The sequence below is a fragment of the Melozone crissalis genome, unplaced genomic scaffold (genome assembly GCF_028551555.1).
Source record: "Melozone crissalis strain CALT ecotype California unplaced genomic scaffold, PUWL_Pcris_2 ptg000195l_1, whole genome shotgun sequence".
In the NCBI taxonomy this organism is placed as follows: Eukaryota; Metazoa; Chordata; class Aves; order Passeriformes; family Passerellidae; genus Melozone; species Melozone crissalis.
The window spans coordinates 894,546-917,145 of record NW_026535960.1 but is presented as its reverse complement, the minus strand read 5'-3'; the positions used below and the strand labels follow the sequence as shown (position 1 = coordinate 917,145).

The 22,600-nt window shown below is 64.9% G+C and overlaps 1 protein-coding gene across 1 annotated transcript in view; it reads right to left on the bottom strand.

The window, feature by feature from the left end:
* Window positions 1–1,400: 1,400 nt before the first annotated feature.
* The window catches only part of OPLAH (5-oxoprolinase, ATP-hydrolysing), a gene marked incomplete at its 3' end in the record, with an annotated part of 33,581 nt that continues 12,381 nt past the window's right edge, over window positions 1,401–22,600 (bottom strand). Inside the window, 18 exon segments of the mRNA XM_054293889.1 lie at window positions 1,401–1,535; window positions 3,547–3,678; window positions 5,273–5,424; window positions 5,427–5,456; window positions 7,277–7,451; window positions 8,381–8,482; window positions 8,845–9,005; window positions 10,454–10,605; window positions 11,201–11,313; window positions 11,879–12,017; window positions 13,089–13,226; window positions 14,315–14,479; window positions 16,410–16,528; window positions 16,618–16,919; window positions 18,199–18,266; window positions 19,158–19,296; window positions 20,089–20,254; window positions 22,364–22,559. Of these exon segments, the coding sequence (XP_054149864.1) occupies window positions 1,401–1,535; window positions 3,547–3,678; window positions 5,273–5,424; window positions 5,427–5,456; window positions 7,277–7,451; window positions 8,381–8,482; window positions 8,845–9,005; window positions 10,454–10,605; window positions 11,201–11,313; window positions 11,879–12,017; window positions 13,089–13,226; window positions 14,315–14,479; window positions 16,410–16,528; window positions 16,618–16,919; window positions 18,199–18,266; window positions 19,158–19,296; window positions 20,089–20,254; window positions 22,364–22,559 (2,584 nt within the window).

Genomic DNA, 22,600 nt, shown 5'->3' with positions numbered 1-22,600 from the left:
GGGCCAGGCAGCCCTGGGGGGGAAACACACCTGAGATACACCTGAGATACACCTGAGATACACCTGGGATACACCTGAGATGCACCTGGGTACAGCTGGGTAAGCTGGGATACACCTGAGATACACTGAGATACACCTGGGATACACCTGAGATACACCTGGGTACAGCTGGGTACAGCTGGGCACACCTGAGATACACCTGGGCACACCTGAGATACACCTGGGTACAGCTGGGTACAGCTGGGCACACCTGAGATACACCTGAGATACACCTGGGTACACCTGGGTACAGCTGGGATACACCTGAGATACACCTGAGATACACCTGGGTGCAGCTGGGTACAGCTGGGTACACCTGAGATACCCCTGAGATACACCTGAGATACACCTGGGCACACCTGGGTACAGCTGGGCACACCTGAGATACACCTGGGATACACCTGGGCACACCTGAGATACACCTGGGATACACCTGAAATACACCTGGGATACACCTGAGATACACCTGAGATACACCTGGGTACAGCTGGGTACACCTGAGATACACCTGACCGCCCATGGGATCAGGTTTGGGGGTGTGTTTGGGGGTTTTGGGGTGCCGAGGCTGTTTTTGGGGTGTGTTTGGGGTTTTTGGGGTGTGTTTGGGGTATTTTGGGGTCTCACCTGGTTCAGGGGGATGTCGTGCCCCACCAGACACCGCAGGCAGTAGATCAGCGCCGACAGGGGGGTTTGGGGTATTTTGGGGTGTGTTTGGGGTATTTTGGGGTGCCGAGGCTGTTTTTGGGGTGTGTTTGGGGTATTTTGGGGTGTGGTTGGGGTTTTGGAGTGCCCAGGCTGGTTTTGGGGTGTATTTAGGATATTTGGGGTGTATTTGGGCTATTTTGAGGTGTGTTTGGGGTATTTTGGGGTGTGTTTGGGTTTTTGGGGTGTTTTGGGGTATTTTGGGGTCTCACCTGGTTCAGGGGTATATCACGCCCCACCAGGCACCGCAGGCAGTAGATCAGCACTGACAGGGGGGTTTTGGGGTGTGTTTGGGTTTTTGGGGTGTGTTTGGGGGTTTTGGGGTGTGTTTGGGTTTTTGGGGTGTGTTTGGGGTATTTTGGGGTGTATTTAGGATATTTGGGGTGTGTTTGGGGTATTTTGGGGTCTCACCTGGTTCAGGGGGATGTCGTGCCCCACCAGGCACCGCAGGCAGTAGATCAGCGCCGACAGGGTGTGGTTGGGGTTTTTGGGGTGTGTTTGGGGTTTTTTGGAGTGTGTTTGGGTTTTTGGGGTGCCCAGGCTGGTTTTGGGGTGTGTTTGGGTATTTTGGGGTGTGTTTGGGGTATTTTGGGGTGTGTTTGGGTTTTTGGGGTGCCCAGGCTGGTTTTGGGGTGTTTTGGGGTATTTTGGGGTCTCACCTGGTTCAGGGGGATGTCGTGCCCCACCAGGCACCGCAGGCAGTAGATCAGCGCCGACAGGGTGATGGCGCGGGGGGCGTTGCAGTTCCCCAGAACTTGGGGTCCCGTCCCCCCGAAATCGAACACGGCGCTGCCCTGGGGGGGGGGGGGGACGGGGGGCGTTGGACCCCAAAACCCAACCGGAGACCGGGGGGGACCCTAAAACCCGGGGTGGAACCCCAAAAACTGATCCAGAGACCAGGGGAACCCAAAAAACCATCCAGGGCCCGTGGGGACCCCAAAACCCCACCCAGAGACCAGGGGAACCCCAAAACCCCACCCAAAACTGGGGGTGACCCCAAAAACCCACTCAGAGCCCGGAGGGACCTCAAAACCCATCCAGAGCCTAGGGTGACCCCAAAACCCAGAGGGGGACCCCAGAACCTACCCAAAAACCCGGCCTGACTCAAAAAACCCACCCGGAAACCAGGGAGACCCCAAAACCCGGGGAGGGACCCCAAAACTCATCCAGAGACCGGGGGACCCCAAAAAACCATCCAGAAACTGGGGGGATCCCAAACCTGCGGTTAACCCCAAATCTGGGGGTGACCCCAAACCCCCCCCAGAGCCCGGGGGGCGCCCCAAAACGCAGAGGGGGACCCCGAAACTCGCTCAAAACCCCTGCCTGACCCCAAAAGCCACCCGGAGATCAGCGGGACCCCAAAATGCCGGGGGTGACCCCAAAACTCATCCAGAGACTGGGGGATGACCACAAACCCCCCCCCCCCCCCCCCAGAGACCTGGGGCACCCCAAAATCCGGGGGTGACCCCAAAAACCCATCCAGGGCCCGGGGGGACCCCAAAACGCAGGGCTCCCCATTTCCCGCATGGGGGTCCGGCTGTATTGGGGTCCCCAAGGTGTCCCCAGGCTGCCCCCACGTTCCCATGTCCCAGTGTGTCCTTGTGCTTTCCTTGTGTCCCCAAGGTGTCCCCAAGGTGTCCCCAAGGTGTCCCCATGCTGTCCCCCATGTCTTCCCTGTCCCTATGCTGTCCCCATGTCCCCGTGTGGTCCCTGTGGTGTCCCCAAGGTGTCCCCACGATGTCCCCAGGGCTGTCCCCAGGCTGTCCCCAGTCCATGTCCATGTCCCCATGGCGTCCCCAGACTGTCTCCAAGATATCCTCACGGTGTCCCCGTGTCCCTGAGGTGTCCCCATGTCCCACGGCTGTCCCCATGTCCATGTCCCCATGTCTCCAGAGCTGTCCCCAGGCTCTCCCCACGGTGTCCCCAAGCTGTCCCCAAGGTGTCCCCAGACCTCTCTGGGTTCCAGTGTCACCCCGAGCCGCACGGGGGTGCCATCGTCCATCGTGTCCTTGGCCACCAGAGACATCCCCAGAGTGTCCCCAAGGTGTCCCCATGGTGTCCCCATGTCCCCAAGGTGGTCCTGTGGTGCCCCCAAGGTGTCCCCATGTCCTACAGCTGTCTCCAAGCTGTCCCCATGGTGTCCCCATGTTCCCAAGCTGTTCCCATGTCCATGTCCCCATGTCCCCAGGCTGTCCCCAGAGCTGTCCCCATGTCCCCAGACCTCTTTGTGTTCCAGTGTCACCCTCAGCCAGATGGGGGTGCCATCGTCCATCGTGTCCCTGGCCGACAGTGATGTCCCCAGGCTGTCCCCATGGTGTCCCCATGTCCCCAGACTGTCCCCAGGCTGTCCCCAGGCTGTCCCCATGTCCATGTCCCTGTGTCCCCATGTCTCCAGGCTGTCCCCAGGGTGTCCCCACGATGTCCCCAAGCTGTCCCCAAGGTGTCCCCACCTCTTTGGGCTCCAGTGTCACCCTGAGCCGCACGGGGGTGCCATCGTCCATCGTGTCCTCGGCCCACAGCGACGTCCCCATGGCGTCCCCATGTCCCTGCGTCCCCATGTCCCCAGGCTGTCCCCAGGCTGTCCCCATGTCCCTGTGTCCCCATGTCTCCAGGGCTGTTCCCATGGCCATGTCCCCATGGTGTCCCCATGTCCCCAAGGTGTCCCCAAGGTGTCCCCATGTCTCCAGGCTGTCTCCAGGCTGTCCCCAGGCTGTCCCCATGTCCATGCCCCTGTGTCCCCATGTCTCCAGGCTGTCCCCAGGGTGTCCCCACGGTGTCCCCAGGGTGTCCCCAAGGTGTCCCCACCTCTTTGGGCTCCAGTGTCACCCTGAGCCGCACGGGGGTGCCATCGTCCATCGTGTCCTCGGCCCACAGCGACGTCCCCCAGCGCGCGGCCACCGCCCGCAGCGTGTCCCGCACTGCCACCTCCGCGTTGGCCTGGGGTCACACGGGGGTCACACGGGGGTCACACAGGGGTCACACAGGGGTCAGGGGTCACACAGGGGTCACACAGTGTCCCCAAAGAGCCACCGCCCGCAGCGTGTCCCGCACTGCCACCTCCGCGTTGGCCTGGGGTCACACGGGGGTCACACGGGGCTCACACGGGGGTCACACAGGGGTCAGGGGTCACACAGGGGTCACACAGGGGTCACACAGGGTCAGGGGTCACACGGGGGTCACACGGGGGTCACACAGGGGTCACACAGGGGTCAGGGGTCACACAGGGGTCACACGGGGGTCAGGGGTCACACGGTGTCCCCAAAGAGCCACCGCCCGCAGCGTGTCCCGTACTGCCACCTCCGCGTTGGCCTGGGGTCACACAGGGGTCAGGGTCACACGGGGTCACACGGGGGTCACACGGGGGTCACACGGGGGTCACACGGGGGTCACACAGGGGTCAGGGGTCACACAGGGGTCACACAGGGGTCACACAGGAGTCACACGGGGGTCACACGGGGGTCACACAGGGGTCAGGGGTCACACAGGGGTCACACGGGGGTCACACAGGGATTTTGGGGTTCCTGGAGCAGTTTTGGGGTCTCTCAGTTTTGTATTTGAGGTTTTTGGTGGTTTTGGGGCGCCATTCGATGCGTTTGGGGTTTTTGGGGTGCATTTGGGGTTTCTGGGGATCTTTGGGGTTTTTAGGGTGAATTTGGGGTGCATTTGGGGTTTCTGGGGATCTTTGGGGTGCATTTGGGGTTTTTAGGGTGAATTTGAGGTGCATTTGGGGTTTCTGGGGCTTTTTGGGCTCTCTTGGGTGTATTTGGGGCTTTTTGATGTTTTGGGGGGTTTGGGGTTTTGGAGGCTTTGGGAGTATCGGGGGGAAATTTGGGGTATTTGGGTTTTTTAGGGGTTTTGATGTTTTGGGGCATTTTGAGGTTTTTGGTGGTTTTGGGGGTTTCGGGGTATTTGAGGTTTTTGATGATTTGGGAGTTTTGGGGTTTTTTGATGCTTTTGATGTTTTTGAGGTGATTTTGGGATTTTTTGGGGTCTCACCTGCACATATCCCATTCACACCTGCACCACCCGCAGCCAGTGCTGTGCGATGAGCTCTGGGCACAGGGATTGGGGGTTTTTGGGTTTTTGCTGTGTTTTTGGGGTTTTTGATGGGTTTAGGGTTTTTGGGGTGATTTTAGGGGTTTTAGGTGTTTTTGGGGTCTCACCTGCACGTGTCCCATGTAGGCCTGCACCACCCGCAGCCCGTGCTGCCCGATGAGCTCCAGGCACAGGGATTGGGGGTTTTGGGGCGGATTTGGGTTTTTTTTGGACGGATTTGGGGTTCTTGGGGCGGATTTGGGGTTTATGTTGTATTTGGTGGTTTTGGGGTGATTTCAGGGTATTTTTGGGGTCTAACCTGCACGTGTCCCATGTAGGCCTGCACCACCCGCAGCCCGTGCTGTGCGATGAGCTCCGGGCACAGGGACTGGGGGTTTTGGGGCGGATTTGGGGTTTTTGGTGCGGATTTGGGGGTTTTGATGTTTTCGACATTTTGGGGTGATTTTAGGGTTTTTTGGGGTTTTTGGGGTCTAACCTGCACGTGTCCCATGTAGGCCTGCACCACCCGCAGCCCGTGCTGCCCGATGAGCTCCCGCACCAGCCCGATCCCCTTCTGGTTCGCCGCCACCTGTGCCCGCAGGTCGGCCAGGTTGTCGCGCAGGTTCCGCGTGCCCGAGCAGCCGGGACGGCCCCGGGGGCCAGCAGCGCCTCGGTGACAGCTGGGGACAATGAGGGGACAATGACAATGACAGTGACAATGACAATGACACCCCATGGGGACAGCCCCGGGGGCCAGCAGCGCCTCGGTGACAGCTGGGGACAATGAGGGGACAATGACAATGACAGTGACAATGACAATGACAATGACAATGACAATGACAATGACAATAACAGTGACAATGACAATGACAGCCCATGAGGACAGAGCCGGGGGCCAGCAGGGCCTCGGTGACAGTTGGGGACAATGACAGGGACAATGACAATGACAGTGACAATGACAGTGACAATGACAATGACAATGACAATGACAGCCCATAGGGACAGCCCCAGGGGCCAGCAGGGCCTCGGTGACAACTGAGGACAATGACAATGACAGGGACAGTGACACCCTCTGGGGACAGTGACAGGGACAGTGAGGGGACACTGAGGGGACAGAGCCAGGGGCCAGCAGGGCCTCGGTGACAGCTGGGGACACACAGGGGACAGTGACAATGACAATGACAATTTCAATGACAGTGACAATGACAGTGACAATGACAATGACACTCCATGGGGACAGAGCCGGGGGCCAGCAGGGCCTCGGTGACAGTTGGGGACAATGACAGTGACAGTGACACCCTCTGGGGACAGTGACAGTGACAGGGACAGGGACACACCCCAGGGACAGTGACAATGAGGGGGGGACACCCTGAGACCCCTCCCAGCCCCCCCAGGGCCAACAGCGTCCCCCCCCCCACCATCCCTGTCCCCAGTGTCCCCCTCATGTCCCTGCCCTGTCCCCTCAGCGTCCCCATGTCCCACCCTGCTGCTGGAACTCGCCGTGTCCCCAGTGTCCCCAGTGATGTCCCCGATGTCCCCACTGTCTCCCCAGTGTCCCACCTTGCTCTGGAGGTCCCTTCCTGTCACCAGTTGGAAGGACAGGAACGCCTTCGTCCCCCCAATGTCCCCATTGTCCCCAGTGTCCCCAATTCCCAGAGATGTCACCATCCTCTGGATGTCCCCAATGTCCCTGATGTTCCTGGATGTCCCCAGTGTCCCCTGATGTCCCCAATGTCCCCAATGTCCCCTCAATGTCCCCATGTCCCACCTTTCTCCTGGAAGTCCCCGTTGGTGACCAGTTTGAAGGACAGGAACACCTTTGTCCCCTCAATGTCCCCAATGTCCCCAATCCCCCTGACGTCCCCAGTGTCCCCTCAGTGTCCCACCTTTCTCCTGGAAGTCCCCTGCTGTCACCAGTTTGAAGGACAGGAACACCTTTGTCCCCTCAATGTCCCCAATGTCCTGGATGTTCTCATTGTCCCCAATGTCTCCAATGTCCCCAGTGTCCCCTCGGTGTCCCCATGTCCCACTGTTCTCCTGGAACTCGCCATTGGTGACCAGTTTGACGGACCTTTGTCCCCCCAGTGTCCCCAGTGACCCCACTGTCCCCAATGTCCCCAGGAATGTCCCCAATGTCCCCAGGAATGTCCCCAATGTCCCCTCAGTGTCCCCATGTCCCACCTTGCTCCTGGAACTCGCCCTTGGTCACCACTTTGAAGGACAGGAACACCTTTGTCCCCAGTCCCCCTGATGTCCCCGATGTCTCCAGTGTCCCCAGTGTCCCCAATCCCCAGTGATGTCCCCAATGTCCCCAGTGTCCCCAGTCCCCTGGCTGTCCCCAGTGTCCCCAATGTCCCCTCAGTGTCCCCTCAGCGTCCCCATGTCCCACCTTGCTCCTGGAACTCGCCGTTGGTCACCACTTTGAAGGACCTTTGTCCCCCCAGTGTCCCCAGTGTCCCCAATGTCCCCTCAGTGTCCCCTCAGCGTCCCCATGTCCCACCTTGCTCCTGGAACTCGCCCTTGGTCACCAGTTTGAAGGACACGAAGGCGGCGCCCTCCTGGGCCAGGCTCTGCGAGTGCGGCGGCATCGAGCCCGGGCTGGAGCCGCCCACGTCGGCGTGGTGCCCGCGGCTGGCCACGAAGAACACGGGGCGGGGCTCACCTGGCCAGAACACCTGCGACAGGTAAGGGTGGGGTCAGACACCTGGGACAGGTGACATTGAGGGGTTAGAGAGGTGACACTGGGGTCAGGGACATGGGACAGGTGACACTGGGTCAGACAGGTGACACTGGGTCAGGTGTGGTGACCCCGGCTGGCCACGAAAAACACCGGGAGGGGAACACCTGGCCAGAACACCTGGGACAGGTGACAGTGAGGGGTTACACAGCTGGGTTGGACACCTGGGACAGGTGACACTGGGGTCAGACAGGTGACACTGGGTTGGACACCTGGGACAGGTGACACTGCGGTCAGACAGGTGACATTGACATTGGGGTCAGACAGGTGACACTGGGTTAGGCACCTGGGACAGGTGACACTGGGTCAGACAGGTGACACTGGGTTGGACACCTGGGACAGGTGACATGGGGCGGGGCTGGCCTGGTGAGACCACCTGAGGACAGGTGACACGGGAGAGCTGAAAACCCTGGGGACACCCAGCCAGGACACCTGGGGGTGTCCCGGCTGTCCCAGGTGTGTCCCCCCCCAGGTGTGTCCCCCACTTGTCCCAGGTGTCCCCAGGTGTGTCTCTGTCTGCTGGTGTGTCCCCAGGTGTCACTCACAGGTGTGTCCCAGGTGTGTCACTCACAGGTGTGTCACTCCCAGGTGTCACTCACAGGTGTGTCCCAGGTGTGTCCCTGTCCCCAGGTGTGTCCCAGGTGTGTCACTCACAGGTGTTCCCAGGTGTGTCAGTCACTCACAGGTGTGATGACGGTCAGGTCGGGCAGGTGGCTGCCGCCCCCCATCGGGTGGTTGCTCAGGATCACAGCCCAGGTGTGTCCCAGGTGTGTCCCTGTCCCCAGGTGTGTCCCAGGTGTGTCCCAGGTGTGTCCCAGGTGTGTCACAGGTGTGATGTCACCTGTCCCAGGTGTGTCAGTCACTCACAGGTGTGATGACGGTCAGGTCGGGCAGGTGGCTGCCCCCCGCCATCGGGTGGTTGCTCAGGATCACGTCCCCTTCCCTCAGCTCCGGGCCCAGGTTACGGATCTGGGGGGGCACAGGGGGGGTGAACCCCAAAATCCACCCCAGGAACCCCAAAAATCCCCCCAGAACCCCAAATCCCCCCCAAAATTACCCCCAGAACCCCAAATCCCCCCCAGAAATCCCCCCAGAACCCCAAATCCCCCCAAATCGCCCCCAAATCCCATCCGAGACCCCAAATCCCCCCCAAACCCCTCCAATCCCCTCACCTGGAGCCGCACGGCTCCTGCACAGCCCTGGGACCCTCCAAGCCCCCCAACCCCCCCCGGGACCCCCCAAATCCCCTCACCTGGAACTGCACGGCCCCTGCACGGCCCTGGGACCCTCCAAGCCCCCCAACCCCCCCCGGGACCCCCCAAATCCCTCACCTGGAACTGCACGGCCTCCTGCATGGCGCCCAGGTGCACGGGGATGTGGGGGGCGTTGGACACGAGCCCCCCGTCGGGCCCGAACAGGGCGCACGAGAAGTCGAGGCGCTCCTTGATGTTGGTGGAGATGGCCGTGCGCTGCAGCGTGCGCCCCATCTGCTCTGCGGGGCCACGGCACCCTCAGGGGCACCCCGAAAACGGGGGGACCCCCGGGAGAACCCACAGAGACCCCCGGGACCACCCTGAGACCCCCAGGGCCACCCCAGGACCACCCCGGGACCCCCAGTGCTGGGTGTGCCTCGGGGGATGAGATTGAATTGAGGGGGCTCTGCGGGGACACGGCACCCTCAGGGGGGACCCCGAAAACGGGGGGACCCCCGGGAGAACCCACAGAGACCCCCGGGAACCAGCCCTGAGACCCCCAGGGCCACCCCAGGACCACCCCGGGACCCCCAGCCCCGTGTCTGCCTCAAGCAATGGGATTGAACTGAGGGGTCCCTGTGGGGGCACAGAACCCTCAGGGGCACCCCAAAAACGGGGACATCTCGGGGGGACCCCCGGGAGAACCCACAGAGACCCCCGGGACCACCCCAGAGACCACCCCGGGACCCCCAGCCCTGGATCTGCCTTGGGGAGCTGGGGGGGGATGAGATTGAATTGGGGGGTCCCTGTCCTCAGGGACCCCCAGGGACACCCCAAAAATGGGGTAGAATCGGGGGGACCCCCGGGAGAACCCACAGAGACCCCCGGGACCCCCAGTGCTGGGTCTGTCTCGGGGATCTGAGGGGAATGAGATTGAATTGAGGGGTCCCGGCATCCTCAGGGGCACCCCAAAAATGGGGGGACCCCCGGGAACCAGCCCTGAGACCCCCGGGACCACCCTGGGACCACCCCGGGACCCCCAGTGCTGGGTGTGCCTCGGGGGATGAGATTGAACCGAGGGGTCCCTGTCCTTGGGGACCCCCAGGGGCACCCCAGAAATGGGGCAGAATCGGGGGGACCCACAGAGACCCCCCAGGATCCACCCCAGGACCCCCCAGGATCCACCCAGACCCCTGAAAGCCCCTCCAAAGCCCCCCCAAAGCCCCCCAAAACCTCCCCCAAAACCCCCCAAAACCCCACCTGCGATGCTCATGAAGCCCCAGGAGACCCCCAAGACACCCCCAGGACCCCCCAAACCCCCCCAAACCCCCCCAAATCCCCTCAGGACCCCTCGGGACCCCTGCCCAGCCCACCTGCGATGCTCATGAAGCGGTGCGAGAACACGGACAGCACCACCGGCTCCATGGCCGGGCCCAGGGACCCCCGGGACCCCCCAAATCCCCCCCCAAATCCCCTCAGGACCCCTCCCCAGCCCACCTGCGATGCTCATGAGAGCCCAGAACCCCTCCAGGACCCCCCAAACTCCCCTCCAAAGCCCCCCAGGACCCCCCCAGGACCCCTCAGGACCCCCCAAATCCTCCCCAAATCCCCTCAGGACCCCCCGAACCCCCCCCCAAATCCCACCTGCGATGCTCATGAGAACCCAGAACCCCTCCAGGACCCCCCAAACCCCCCCCAAACCCCCCCAAATCCCCTCAGGACCCCTCGGGACCCCTGCCCAGCCCACCTGCGATGCTCATGAAGCGGTGCGAGAACACGGACAGCGCCACCGGCTCCATGGCCGGGCCCAGGGCCGGCGCCGTCGCTGCCGTCACCTCGATGCTGATGTCCCCAAGGGGGGTGACACGGGCCACGCAGCCCGGCTCCACCACGATCGTGCTGGGGGGGGCACACGGGGTCATCTTGGGGGTCCCCCAAATCCCCCCAGGGTCACACGGGGGGTCCCCTGAACCCCACCCAGGGTGCCACCATGCCCGGGTGTCCCTGTCCCCCCCAGTGTCCCCTCTGTCCCCACCTGTCCCCCTTGTCCCCGTCCTTGTCCCCGTCCTTGTCCCTGCCCTGTCCCCCATCCCCGTCTCCCTGTCCCAGTCCCTGTCCCCGCCGTGCCCCTGTCCCTGTGTCACCTCTCCCGCTGTCCCCCTGTCCCCGCCCCTGTCCCTGTCCTCTCTGTCCCTGTCCCTGCTGTCCCCCTGTCCATGTGTCCCCCTGTCTGTGTCTCTGCTGTCCCCCTGTCCTGGTGTCACCTATCCCCTGTCCCTGTCCCCCTGTCCCCATCCCTGTCCCCTTGTCCCTGTCCCTGTGTCCCTGTGTCCCCCTGTCCCCGGTGTCACCTGCTTGTGTCAATGACGATGGCCGGCCCGGGCAGGGCGTGGTCTCTGTCCCTGTGTCCCCTGTCCCCATTGTCCCCCTGTCCCCATCCCTGTCCCCCTGTCCCTGTCCCTGTGTCCCTGTGTCCCCCTGTCCCCGGTGTCACCTGTTGGTGTCGATGACGATGGCCGGCCCGGGCAGGGCGTGGTCCGAGCCCAGCTCCCCCAGCAGGAACACGGGGGTGTCCCGGTACCCCCCCTCGAAATAGCACCGGGTCACCTGGGGGGGCATGGGGACACACCTGGGGTCACCTGGGGTCACCTGGGGTCACCTGGGGTCACCCGGGGTCACCTCATACCCGGTACCCCCCCCTCGAAATAGCACCGGGTCACCTGGGGGGGCAGGGGACACACCTGGGGTCACCTGGGGTCACCTGGGGTCACCCGGGGTCACCTCATACCCAGTACCCCCCCTTGAAATAGCACCGGGTCACCTGGGGGGACAGGGGGACACACCTGGGTCACACCTGAGTCACCCCGCAATCACCGGGGGGGGGCATTGGGGTCACCTGGGGTCACTTTGGGTCACCTGAGTCACCTGGGGTCACCTGGGGTCACTCTTGGGTCACTCCTGGGGTCACTCCTGGCTCACCTTGGGGTCACCCCCAGAGCCCAGGTAACCCCCAGACCCCCTGACCCCAGACACCCCCAGGCCCCCAATTTCCCCCCAGCACCCGCAGCCCCTCCGGTGCCCCCCATTCTCGGTGCCCCCCAGTGTCCCCCGTGCCCTCCCCATTCCCTGTGCCCCCCCCGGTGCCCCCCGGTGCCCCCCATTCCCCCCTCACCGTCTCCACCCTCGGGGGCTCCCCCCGGGGCGCCAGGGGGGGCTCGGGCATGGGCTCGGTGCTGCCGGTGCCCCTGACCCGCAGATCGTCCACGAGCACGGCCCGGCCCGGGATGGTGAAACCAAACTCCTGCTGGTACCTGGGGACAGGGACAGGGACAGTGACACAGGGACAGTGACACAGTGACAGTGACAGTGACACAGTGACAGTGACACACACACAGTGACACACAGTGACAGTGACACACGGCCCGGGATGGTGAAACCAAACTCCTGCTGGTACCTGGGGACAGGGACAGGGACAGTGACAGTGACACAGTGACAGTGACAGTGACACACAGTGACAGTGACACACGGCCCGGGATGGTGAAACCAAACTCCTGCTGGTACCTGGGGACAGGGACAGGGACAGTGACAGTGACACAGTGACAGTGACAGTGACACACAGTGACAGTGACACACGGCCCGGGATGGTGAAACCAAACTCCTGCTGGTACCTGGGGACAGGGACAGGGACAGCGGGACAGGGACACCCAGGCAGGGACACGGGGACACGGGGACACACAGGGACAGGGTCACATGGGGGGCGTCAGCCTCAGGGACACAGGGACAGGGACACAGGGACAGGGACACATAGAGAGTGTCAGCCACAGCCACCCCGGACAGGGGCACAGGGACACAAGGGAGGGGACAGGGACACACCGGGGGGAAACAGGGACACACTGGGGGGGGCACAGGGACACAAGGGAGGGGACAGGGACACACCGGGGGGAAACAGGGACCCCAGAAGGGGACAGGGACAGACAGGAGGGGACAGGGACACCAGAAGGGGACAGGGACACAAGGGAGGGGACAGGGACCCACGGACAGAGGGGATTGAAGTGCCAGGATGGGAGCATTGGGACAGCACTGGGACAGCACAGGTGGCACTGGGATGGCGTTGGTGGCACTGGGATGGCACTGATGGGCCCAGGACAGGCTCGGTGGCACTGGGACAGGGCTGGTGGCCCCAGGACAGGGTGGTGGCACTCACCTCTCGGTGACGGCGCCCAGGAAGTCCCCAGCCCCGCAGGTGCCCGGGCCAGGCGGGTGGCACAGGGATGGGTTGGGTGGCACTAGGATGGCACTGATGGCACTGGGATGGTTCTGATGGCACTGGGATGGGTTGAGTGGCACAGGGACGGGTTGGGTGGCACTGGGGTGGCACTGACCTTTCCGTGAAGGCCGCCAGGAAGTCCCCGGCCCCGCAGGTGCCCGGGCCAGGCGGGTGTCCCTGCGCTGACACCATCAGGGCGCAGTCGGTGCCCTCGTAGCGCAGGTGCAGGAACGGCTCCGTGCGGATCTGAGCCCTGCGGGGACACACGGTGGCACCTGTGTCACTGTGTCACTGTGTCACCCTGGCACCACATCGCTGAGTCACCCTGGCACCAGTGTCACCAACACTGTGTCACCCTGCCACTGCCACCACGTTACCCACACTGTCACCCTGGCACCCACACTGTCGCACGGCGTCCTGTCACCCTGGCACTATGTCACCCACACTGTCACCCCGTCACCCCATCACCATGCCACCCACAGTCACCCTGGCACCTTGGCACCATGTCACACAGGCACCGTGTCACCAGCGTCACCCACGCTGTCACACAGGTGTCCTGGCACGTCACCATGTCATCGTGTCCCACGGGCACCCTGTCCCCATGTGACTCTGTCACCCTGTCCCCAGTGCCACTGCCACAGCGTCGCACTGGCGCTGTGTCACCAGCGTCACCATGTCACCTCCACTGTGTCACCATGCCACCCTGTAACCAGTGTCATAGGCACCGGGTCACCCTGTCACCACCCTGTCACCCTAGCACCCTGTCACCAGTGTCACTGTGTCACCCTGGCACCATGTCCCCAGCGTCACCATGTCCCCATATCACTGCCACCATGTCACCCTGGCACCAGTGTCACCGCCACTGCATCACCGGTGTCACCATGTCACTGTGTTACCTGTCCCAGTGTCACAGCCACCACATCACCCTGTCACCGTGTCACTGTGTCACCACATCATCCTGTCCCAGTGTCACTGCCGCTGTGTCACGCTGTCACTATGTCACCAGTGTCACCACCACCACATCACACTGTCACTGCATCACCTCTGCACCGTGTCACCCTGTCACCCTGACGCTGTGTCACTGCATCACCATGTCTGGTGTCCCCTGTCCCCAGTGTCACCTGTCCTCCCTGCCCCATCCCCGCTGTCCCCTCTGTCCCCGTCCCCCCGGCGCTCCCTCCCGCCCCCATCCGGCTCTGTCGCGGTGTCGCGTGTTGTGGTGTCGGTGTCACGGTGTCGGTGTCGCGGTGTCGGTGTCGCGGTGTCACGTGTCGCGGTGTCACGCTGTCGTGTATCGCGCTATCGCATGTCGCGCTGTCGCGCTGTCGCGCTGTCGCTCACGGTGCGAATCCCTGCGCGCTCAGCGCGTCCCGGCAGCGCCGCTCCAGCTCGCGGAGGCGCGCCTCGAGCCGCGGGAACGCGCCCGGGCCGTACGGGAGCGCGCACGGCTCCTGCTCCTCCTGCACCGCGTCCGCCAGGGCGAGCCCCAGCGCCGAGAGCAGCCCGCTGTGCCTGGGGACAGGGGACAGCGAGGGGACACCGTGGGGACACTGTGGGGACATCGTGGGGATAGTCTGGGGACAGCCCGGGACAGCGCCGAGAGCAGCCCGCTGTGCCTGGGGACAGGGGACAGCGAGGGGACACCATGGGGACACTGTGGGGACAGCCTGGGGACAGCCCGGGACAGCGCCAGCCCCAGCGCCGAGAGCAGCCCGCTGTGCCTGGGGACAGGGGACACCGTGGGGACACCGTGGGGACACTGTGGGGACACTGCCAGGACAGCCCCGGACAGCGCCGAGAGCAGCCCGCTGTGCCTGGGGACAGGGGACAGCGCTGTCACCGTGGGGACACCGCGGGGACACTGCCAGGAGAGCCCTGGGACAACCCGGGGACAGCGCTGTCACCGTCTGGGGACACCCCGGGCGCCACCCCCGGGGCCATCCCTGTGCCAGCCCTGGGGACAGCACGGGGACACTGCCAGGACACCCTGGGGACAGCCCCGGGACACTCCTGTCACTGCCTGGGGACACCGCGGGGACACCCTCAGGTCATCCCTGTCACCATCCGGGGACACCCCGAGCGCCACTCCCGGGCCATCCCTGTCCCAGCCCTGGGGACACCGTGGGGACATTGCAGGGACACCCCGGGGACACTGCGGGGACACCCCGGGCCATCCCTGTCCCAGCCCTGGGGACACCGTGGGGACATTGCAGGGACACCCCGGGGACACCCCGAGCGCCACTCCCGGGCCATCCCTGTCCCAGCCCTGGGGACACTGTGGGGACATTGCAGGGACACCCCGGGGACACTGCGGGGACACTGCGGGGACACCCCGGGCCATCCCTGTCCCAGCCCTGGGGACACCGTGGGGACATTGCAGGGACACCCCGGGGACACTGCGGGGACACTGCGGGGACACCCCGGGCCATCCCTGTCCCAGCCCTGGGGACACCCTGGGGACATTGCAGGGACACCCCGGGGACACTGCGGGGACACTGTGGGGACACCCCGGGCCATCCCTGTCCCAGCCCTGGGGACGCCCCGTCCCAAAGCCCCCGCACCCCAAACCCCCCGGGACCCCTCCCCAGCCCCAGCCCTATGGCGGGAGGGGTCCGGGGGTCTCCAGGACCCTCCCCCAGAGGGGAATCCCCGGGGACCCCCCAGCCCCGCCCCCAAACCGGGGTCCCCACCCCAAAAAGGGGATCCATCCCCACACCCCCAACCCCAACACGGGGGTCCCCGCATCTCCCACCCTACCAGGGGGGTCCCCACGCTCCGCCTGCCCACACCGGGGGTCCCCACGCCCCCCACTCCCTCCCGGGGGTCTCCCCAAGCCCCCTGCCCATCCTGGGGGTCCCGGCACCCCTTGCCCACCCAGAGGGTCCCCACGCCCCCCGCTCCATCCCGGGGGGTCCCTGTGCCCCCCGCCCATCTCAGGGTTCCCTGGGGGCCTCCCTGCCCATCCCGAGGGTCTCCCCACACCCCCTGCCCACGCCGGGGGTCCCAGTGCCCACCCCGGGGGTCCCTGTGCCCCCTGCCCATCCCAGTGCCCCTTGCCCATCCCGGGGGTCCCAGTGCCCACCCCGGGGGTCTCCCCACACGTACTTGTGGATGAAGACGCGGGCCATGCCCAGCGTGCGGGCGATGGCACACGCGTGCTGCCCCCCTGACCCCTGCCCATCCCAGGGGTCCCTGTGCCCACTGCCCATCCCGGTGCCCCCTGCCCACCCCGGGGGTCCCTGTGCCCACCCCGGGGGTCCCTGTGCCCATCCCAGTGCCCCCTGCCCACCCCGGGGGTCCCTGTGCCCACCACGAGGGTCCCTGTGCCCCGTGCCCACCCTGGGGGTCCCTGTGCCCATCCCAGTGCCCCCTGCCCACCCAGGGGGTCCCAGTGCCCCCTGCCCACCCCGGGGGTCTCCCCACGCCCCCTGCCCACGCGTACTTGTGGATGAAGACGCGGGCCATGCCCAGCGTGCGGGCGATGGCACACGCGTGCTGCCCCCCGGCGCCCCCGAAGCACGCCAGCACGTGTCGCGCCGCGTCGTGTCCCCGCGCCTGCCGCCGCCACCACCGGGGGGACACGCGGGTGACACCGCTGCCACCCGCGCGGCCCCCTCCCCACGCCCACGCCGGGGGTCCCGCACCTGCGTCAGGGCGCGGATGGGCCGGCACATGGCCTCGTTGGCCACGCGGATGAAGCCCAGCGCCACCTCCTCCACCGACAGCTCGTCACCGGCGGTGTCACCGCTGTCACCATCGGTGTCACCATGAGTGTCGCCGCCGTGTCCCCGGAAGGCGCGGATGGTGGCCGCCAGCTCCCGGAAGGCCGCCGCGGCCGTGTCGCGACAGAGCGGCTGGTCCTCGTCGGGACCGAAGATGCGCGGGAAGAACTCGGGCAGCAGCCGGCCCAGAACCAGGTTGGCGTCAGTGACAGTCAGGGGACCGCCTGGGGACAGTGGGGACAGTGGGGACATTGGGGACATTGGGGACATTGGGGACACTGGGGACACTAGGGACACTGGGGACACTGGGGACACTGAGGACATTGGGGATATGAGGGTCAGGGGACCGCCTGGGGACAGTGGGGACATTGGGGACATTGGGGACATTGGGGACACTGGGGACACTGGGGACACTGGGGACACTGGGGACATTGGGGATATGAGGGTCAGGGGACCGCCTGGGGACAGTGGGGACATTGGGGACATTGGGGACACTGGGGACACTGGGGACACTAGGGACACTGGGGACACTGGGGACACTGGGGACATTGGGGACATTGGGGACACTGGGGACACTAGGGACACTGGGGACACTGGGGACATTGGGGACACTGGGGACACTGGGGACACTGGGGACACTGGGGACATTGGGGATATGAGGGTCAGGGGACCGCCTGGGGACACTGGGGACAATGGGGACAGTGGGGACATTGGGGTCAGGGGCGTCTGTGACCGTCAGGGGACCGCCTGGGGACACGGGGACATTGGGGACATTGGGGACATGGGGGACATTGGGGACATAGGGGTCAGGGGGGGTCAGGGGAACGTCTGGGGACATGGGGACACAGGGAAGGCAGGGGACACAGGAGGGTCAGAGGGCACACGGGAGCCAGGGGACTGCCTGGGGACACGGGGACAATGTGGGGGACATGGGGACACCAGGGGTCAGGGGACAGCCTGGGGACACTGGGGGGTCAGAGGGGACACGGGGGGGGGTTCAGGGGGACACAGGGGACAGGGGGGGACACGATGACACGGGGACACGGGGGGACACGGGGACACAGGGGGACACGGGGACACGGGGACACGGTGACACGGGGACACGGGGGGTCACAGGGACACGGGGGGACACGGGGACACGGTGACACGGGGACACGGGGGGACACGGGGACACGGTGACACGGGGACATGGTGACACGGGGACACGGGGGGACACGGGGACACAGGGGACACAGGGACACGGTGACACGGGGGGACACGGGGACACAGGGGGACACGGGGACACGGTGACACGGGGACAGGGGACACAGGGACAGGGGACACGGGGACACAGGGGACACAGGGACACGGTGACACGGGGGGACACGGGGACACAGGGGGACACGGGGACACAGGGGACACGGGGACACGTTGACACGGGGACACGGGGGGACACGGGGACACGGGGGGACAGGGGACACGGTGACACGGGGACAGGGGACACGGGCGCTGTCCCGGACTCACCCTTGCGGTAACAGGCGGGGCCCGGGTGGGCGCCCGCGGACTCGGGACCGACCACGTAGAGCCCGGACCTGCGGGACAGACATGGGGACACAGGGGGACATGGGGACAGACATGGGGACACAGGGGGACAGACAGGGGGACATGGGGACAGACATGGGGACACAGGGGGACAGACAGGGGGACAGACATGGGGACACAGGGGGACATGGGGACACAGGGGGACATGGGGACAGACATGGGGACACAGGGGGACATGGGGACAGATATGGGGACAGCGGGACAGACACCGGGACATGGGGACAGCCATGGGGACATGAGGACAGACAGGGGGACATGGGGACATGGGGACAGCCATGGGGACATGGGGACACAGGGGGACATGGGGACACATGGGGGACGTGGGGACACAGGGACAGACACCAGGACATGGGGACAGATATGGGGACAGACACAGGGACAGACACGGGGACATGGGGACAGATATGGGGACAGACGTGGAGATATGGAGACAGATATGGAGACATGGGGAGAGACATGGGGACATGGGGACACAGGGGCACATGGGGACAGGGGGACAGACATGGGGACAGCCATGGGGACACGGGGACAGATATGGGGACATGGGGACATGGGGACAGACACGGGGACAGATATGGGGACATGGGGACATGGGGATATGGGGACAGATGTGGGGACGCGGAAGGAGCCGTGACATCCACGGGTGCCCCTCTGTGCCGCTGGGACACACCTGGAGCCCCCTCCCCACATCCCCCCCATACCTGAAGCCCCCTCCCCACACCCGAAGCCCCCTCCCCACACCTGAAGAAGAGGCGGGACCCCTCCCCATCCCTGGAGCCCCCTCCCCATTCCCGGAGCCCCCTCCCCACACCTGAAGAAGAGGCGGGACCCCTCCCCATCCCTGGAGCCCCCTCCCCACACCCGAAGCCCCCTCCCCACACCTGAAGAAGAGGCGGGACCCCCCCCCGGCCGCCACGGTGTTGATGTCGAGCTGCGGGGCCTGGATGGAGACCCCGGCCGTGCTGGCCTCGAACACGTGCTCGAAGTGCCCCGCGAAGCGGCTCACGTCCGTGGAGGTGCCTGCAGGGGGACCCCAAAACACCCCAAAAGTGACCCCAAAACTGACCAGAGACACCCCAAAACCGCCCCATCCCAACCTGAGAGACCCCAAAAACACCCCATGGAACACGTGCTTGAACTGCCCCGTGAAGCGGCTCACGTCCGTGGAGGTGCCTGGGGACCCCAAAATACCCCAGAAGTCACCCAAAAACACCCCAAAACTGACCCCAAAATACTCCATCCCAACCTGAGACACCCCAAAACCACCCCATTGAACACACGGCCTCGAACACGTGCTCGAAGTGCCCCGCGAAACAGCTCACGTCCGTGGAGGGGCCTGGGGGACCCCAAAATACCCCAAAACTGACCCCAAAACTGACCCCAAAATACCCCATCCCAACCTGAGACACCCCAAAACCATCCCATTGAACACGTGCTCGAAGTGCCCCGCGAAACAGCTCACGTCCGTGGAGGGGCCTGGGGGACCCCAAAACTGCTGCACCCCAAAACCACACCATCCCAAACCCAGACAGACCCCAGTGCCAGTGGGACCCCAATCCCCTCCGTGACCCCCCAGTCCCAACGGGACCCCCACCCTCAATGGGACCCCCAATCCCCCCTGTGACCCCCCAGTCCCAACGGAACCCCCAGCCCCCTGTGACCTCCCCCAATCCCAACAGAACCCCCACCCTCAATGGGACCCCCAATCCCCCCGGGACCCCCAATCCCAAAGGGACTGACCCCCCCGTAGTGACCCCCGGGACCCCCCGCGACCTCCCCAGGACCCCCCGGCCCCCCGTTTCCCGGTCTCACCTCCCATGTCGAAGCCGATCACGGGGGTCCCGTCCCGGGGGTCGAAGGTGGTCCGGGCGTAGCCCACGACCCCCGCGGCCGGGCCCGACAGGATGGCCCGGGCCCCCCCAAAGCTGGCCATGGGGGTGAGCCCCCCGTCCGAGCGCATGAACTGCACTGGGACCCCCTGAAATGGGGGGCAAAGGGGTCAGAGCCCCCCGAAACTGGCCATGGGGTGAGCCCCCCATCCAAGCACATGAACTGCACCGGGACCCCCTAAATTGGGGGGCAAAGGGGTCAGAGCCCCCCCAAAGCTGGCCATGGGGGTGAGCCCCCCGTCCGAGCGCATGAACTGCACCGGGACCCCCTGAAATGGGGATACAGGGGTGTGAGAGCCCCCCGAAACTGGCCATGGGGGTGAGCCCCCGCTCTGAGCACATGAACTGCACCGGGACCCCCTGAAATGGGGTACGGGGGGGGTCTATGGGGGGGTCAGGGGGGTCTATGGGGTCTGTGGGGTCAGAGCCCCCCATGAACAGCACCCATACACCCTGTGGAAATTGGGGGGGTCCATGAGGGTCAGGGGGGGCCTGGGGGGTCCTGGGGGGCTCAGCAGAATTGGGGGGACATGGGAGGGGTTTCAGAGAGGCCCATGGGGTGGGAGGGGGTCCGTGGGGGGGGGTCCGGTTGGGTGGGAGCCAATGGGGGGGGGGGCACAGTGAGAAATGGGGGGGGTCTCAGTGGGAAATTGGGGGGAGGGGTCCCTGTAGGAAATGGGGAGGGGGGGACAGTGGGAAATGAGGGGAGGGGTCCCAGCTGGAAATGGGGGGGGGTCTGGTTGGGTGGGAGCCAATGGGGAGGGGTCCCAGTAGGAAATGGGGGGGGGTCCCAGTAGTAAATGAGGGGGGGGTCACGGTGGGAAATGGGGGGGGGGGGTCCCAGTGGGGTGGGAGCCAATGGGGGGATGGGGAGCCCCAGAAGGGCCAACGCCCACAGGGGGGTCCCGGTGGGATGGGGGACATTGGGGGTCCCAGGGGTGTCCCTGTGGGTCTGGGGGTGTCCCGGGGATGTCCCAGCCGTGCCCCCACCCTTGTCCTGGGCTGTCCCAGGCTGTCCCAGGGTGTCCCGGGTCTGTCCTGGTCTAATCCCGTGTTTGTCCCAGCTCTGTCCCAGCTCTGTCCCGGGTCTGTCCCGGGTCTGTCCTGGTCTAATCCCGTGTTTGTCCCAGCTCTGTCCCGGGTCTGTCCCGTGTCTGTCCTGGTCTAATCCCATGTTTGTCCCAGCTCTGTCCCGGGTCTGTCCCGTGTCTGTCCTGGTCTAATCCCATGTTTGTCCCAGCTCTGTCCCGGGTCTGTCCCGGGTCTGTCCTGGTCTAATCCCATGTTTGTCCCAGCTCTGTCCCGGGTCTGTCCCGTGTCTGTCCTGGTCTAATCCCATGTTTGTCCCAGCTCTGTCCCGGGTCTGTCCCGGGTCTGTCCCGTGTCTGTCCTGGTCTAATCCCGTGTTTGTCCCAGCCCTGTCCCAGCTCTGTCCCGTGTCAGTCCTGGGTCTATCCCGGGTCAATCCCGCTGTAACCCGGGTCAGTCCTGGGCTGTCCTAGCCCTGTCCTGGGTCAGTCCCAGGTCAGTCCCTGCTCTATCCCGGGTCTATCCCAGGTCAGTCAGTCTCACTCACCTTGAGCCCGTCCCGGAATCCCCGGCAGAAGCCGTGCAGGTACCTGCGCACACCTGGGCTCAGGTGGGTCCGGGTCAGTTCCTGCTCTATCCCAGCCCTGTCCTGGGTCTATCCTGGGTCAGTTTATCCTGTTTCAGCCCAGCTCACCTTGAGCCCATCGCAGAATCCCTGGCAGAAGCCGTGCAGGTACCGGCGCACACCTGGGCTCAGGTGGGCCCGGCTCAGTCCCAGGTCAGTCCCTGCCCTATCCCATGTCTGCCTCGGATCAGTCCCAGGTCAGTCCCGTGTCTATCCCAGGTCAGTCAGTCTCACTCACCTTGAGCCCATCGCGGAACCCCCGGCAGAAGCCGTGCAGGTACCTGCGCACACCTGGGCTCAGGTGGGCCCGGCTCAGTCCCAGGTCAGTCTGGGGTCAGTCCCCACCCTATCCCGGGTCTATCCCAGGTCAGTCAGTCTCACTCACCTTGAGTCCATCGCGGAACCCCCGGCAGAAGCCGTGCAGGTACCTGCGCACACCTGGGCTCAGGTAGGCCCGGCTTAGTCCCTGCTCTATCCTGTGTCTATTCCACGTCTATCCCGGGTCTATCCCGTGTCAGTTTACCCCATTTCAGTCCCAGCTCACCTTGAGTCCATCGCGGAACCCCTGGCAGAAGCCGTGCAGGTACCTCCTCACACCTGGGCTCAGGTAGGCGTCGGCGCAGGCCGTGAGCCCGCGCGGCACCGCCCGCGCCATGCCGGCCACGGCCGAGGAGAGCGACACCTGTGAGAACCCCATGGAGAGCGCCAGGGAGCCCACCTGCTCCTCGTGACCCGGCCACCTGTGAGGGACACACCTGAGTTACACCTGGGGAACACCTGA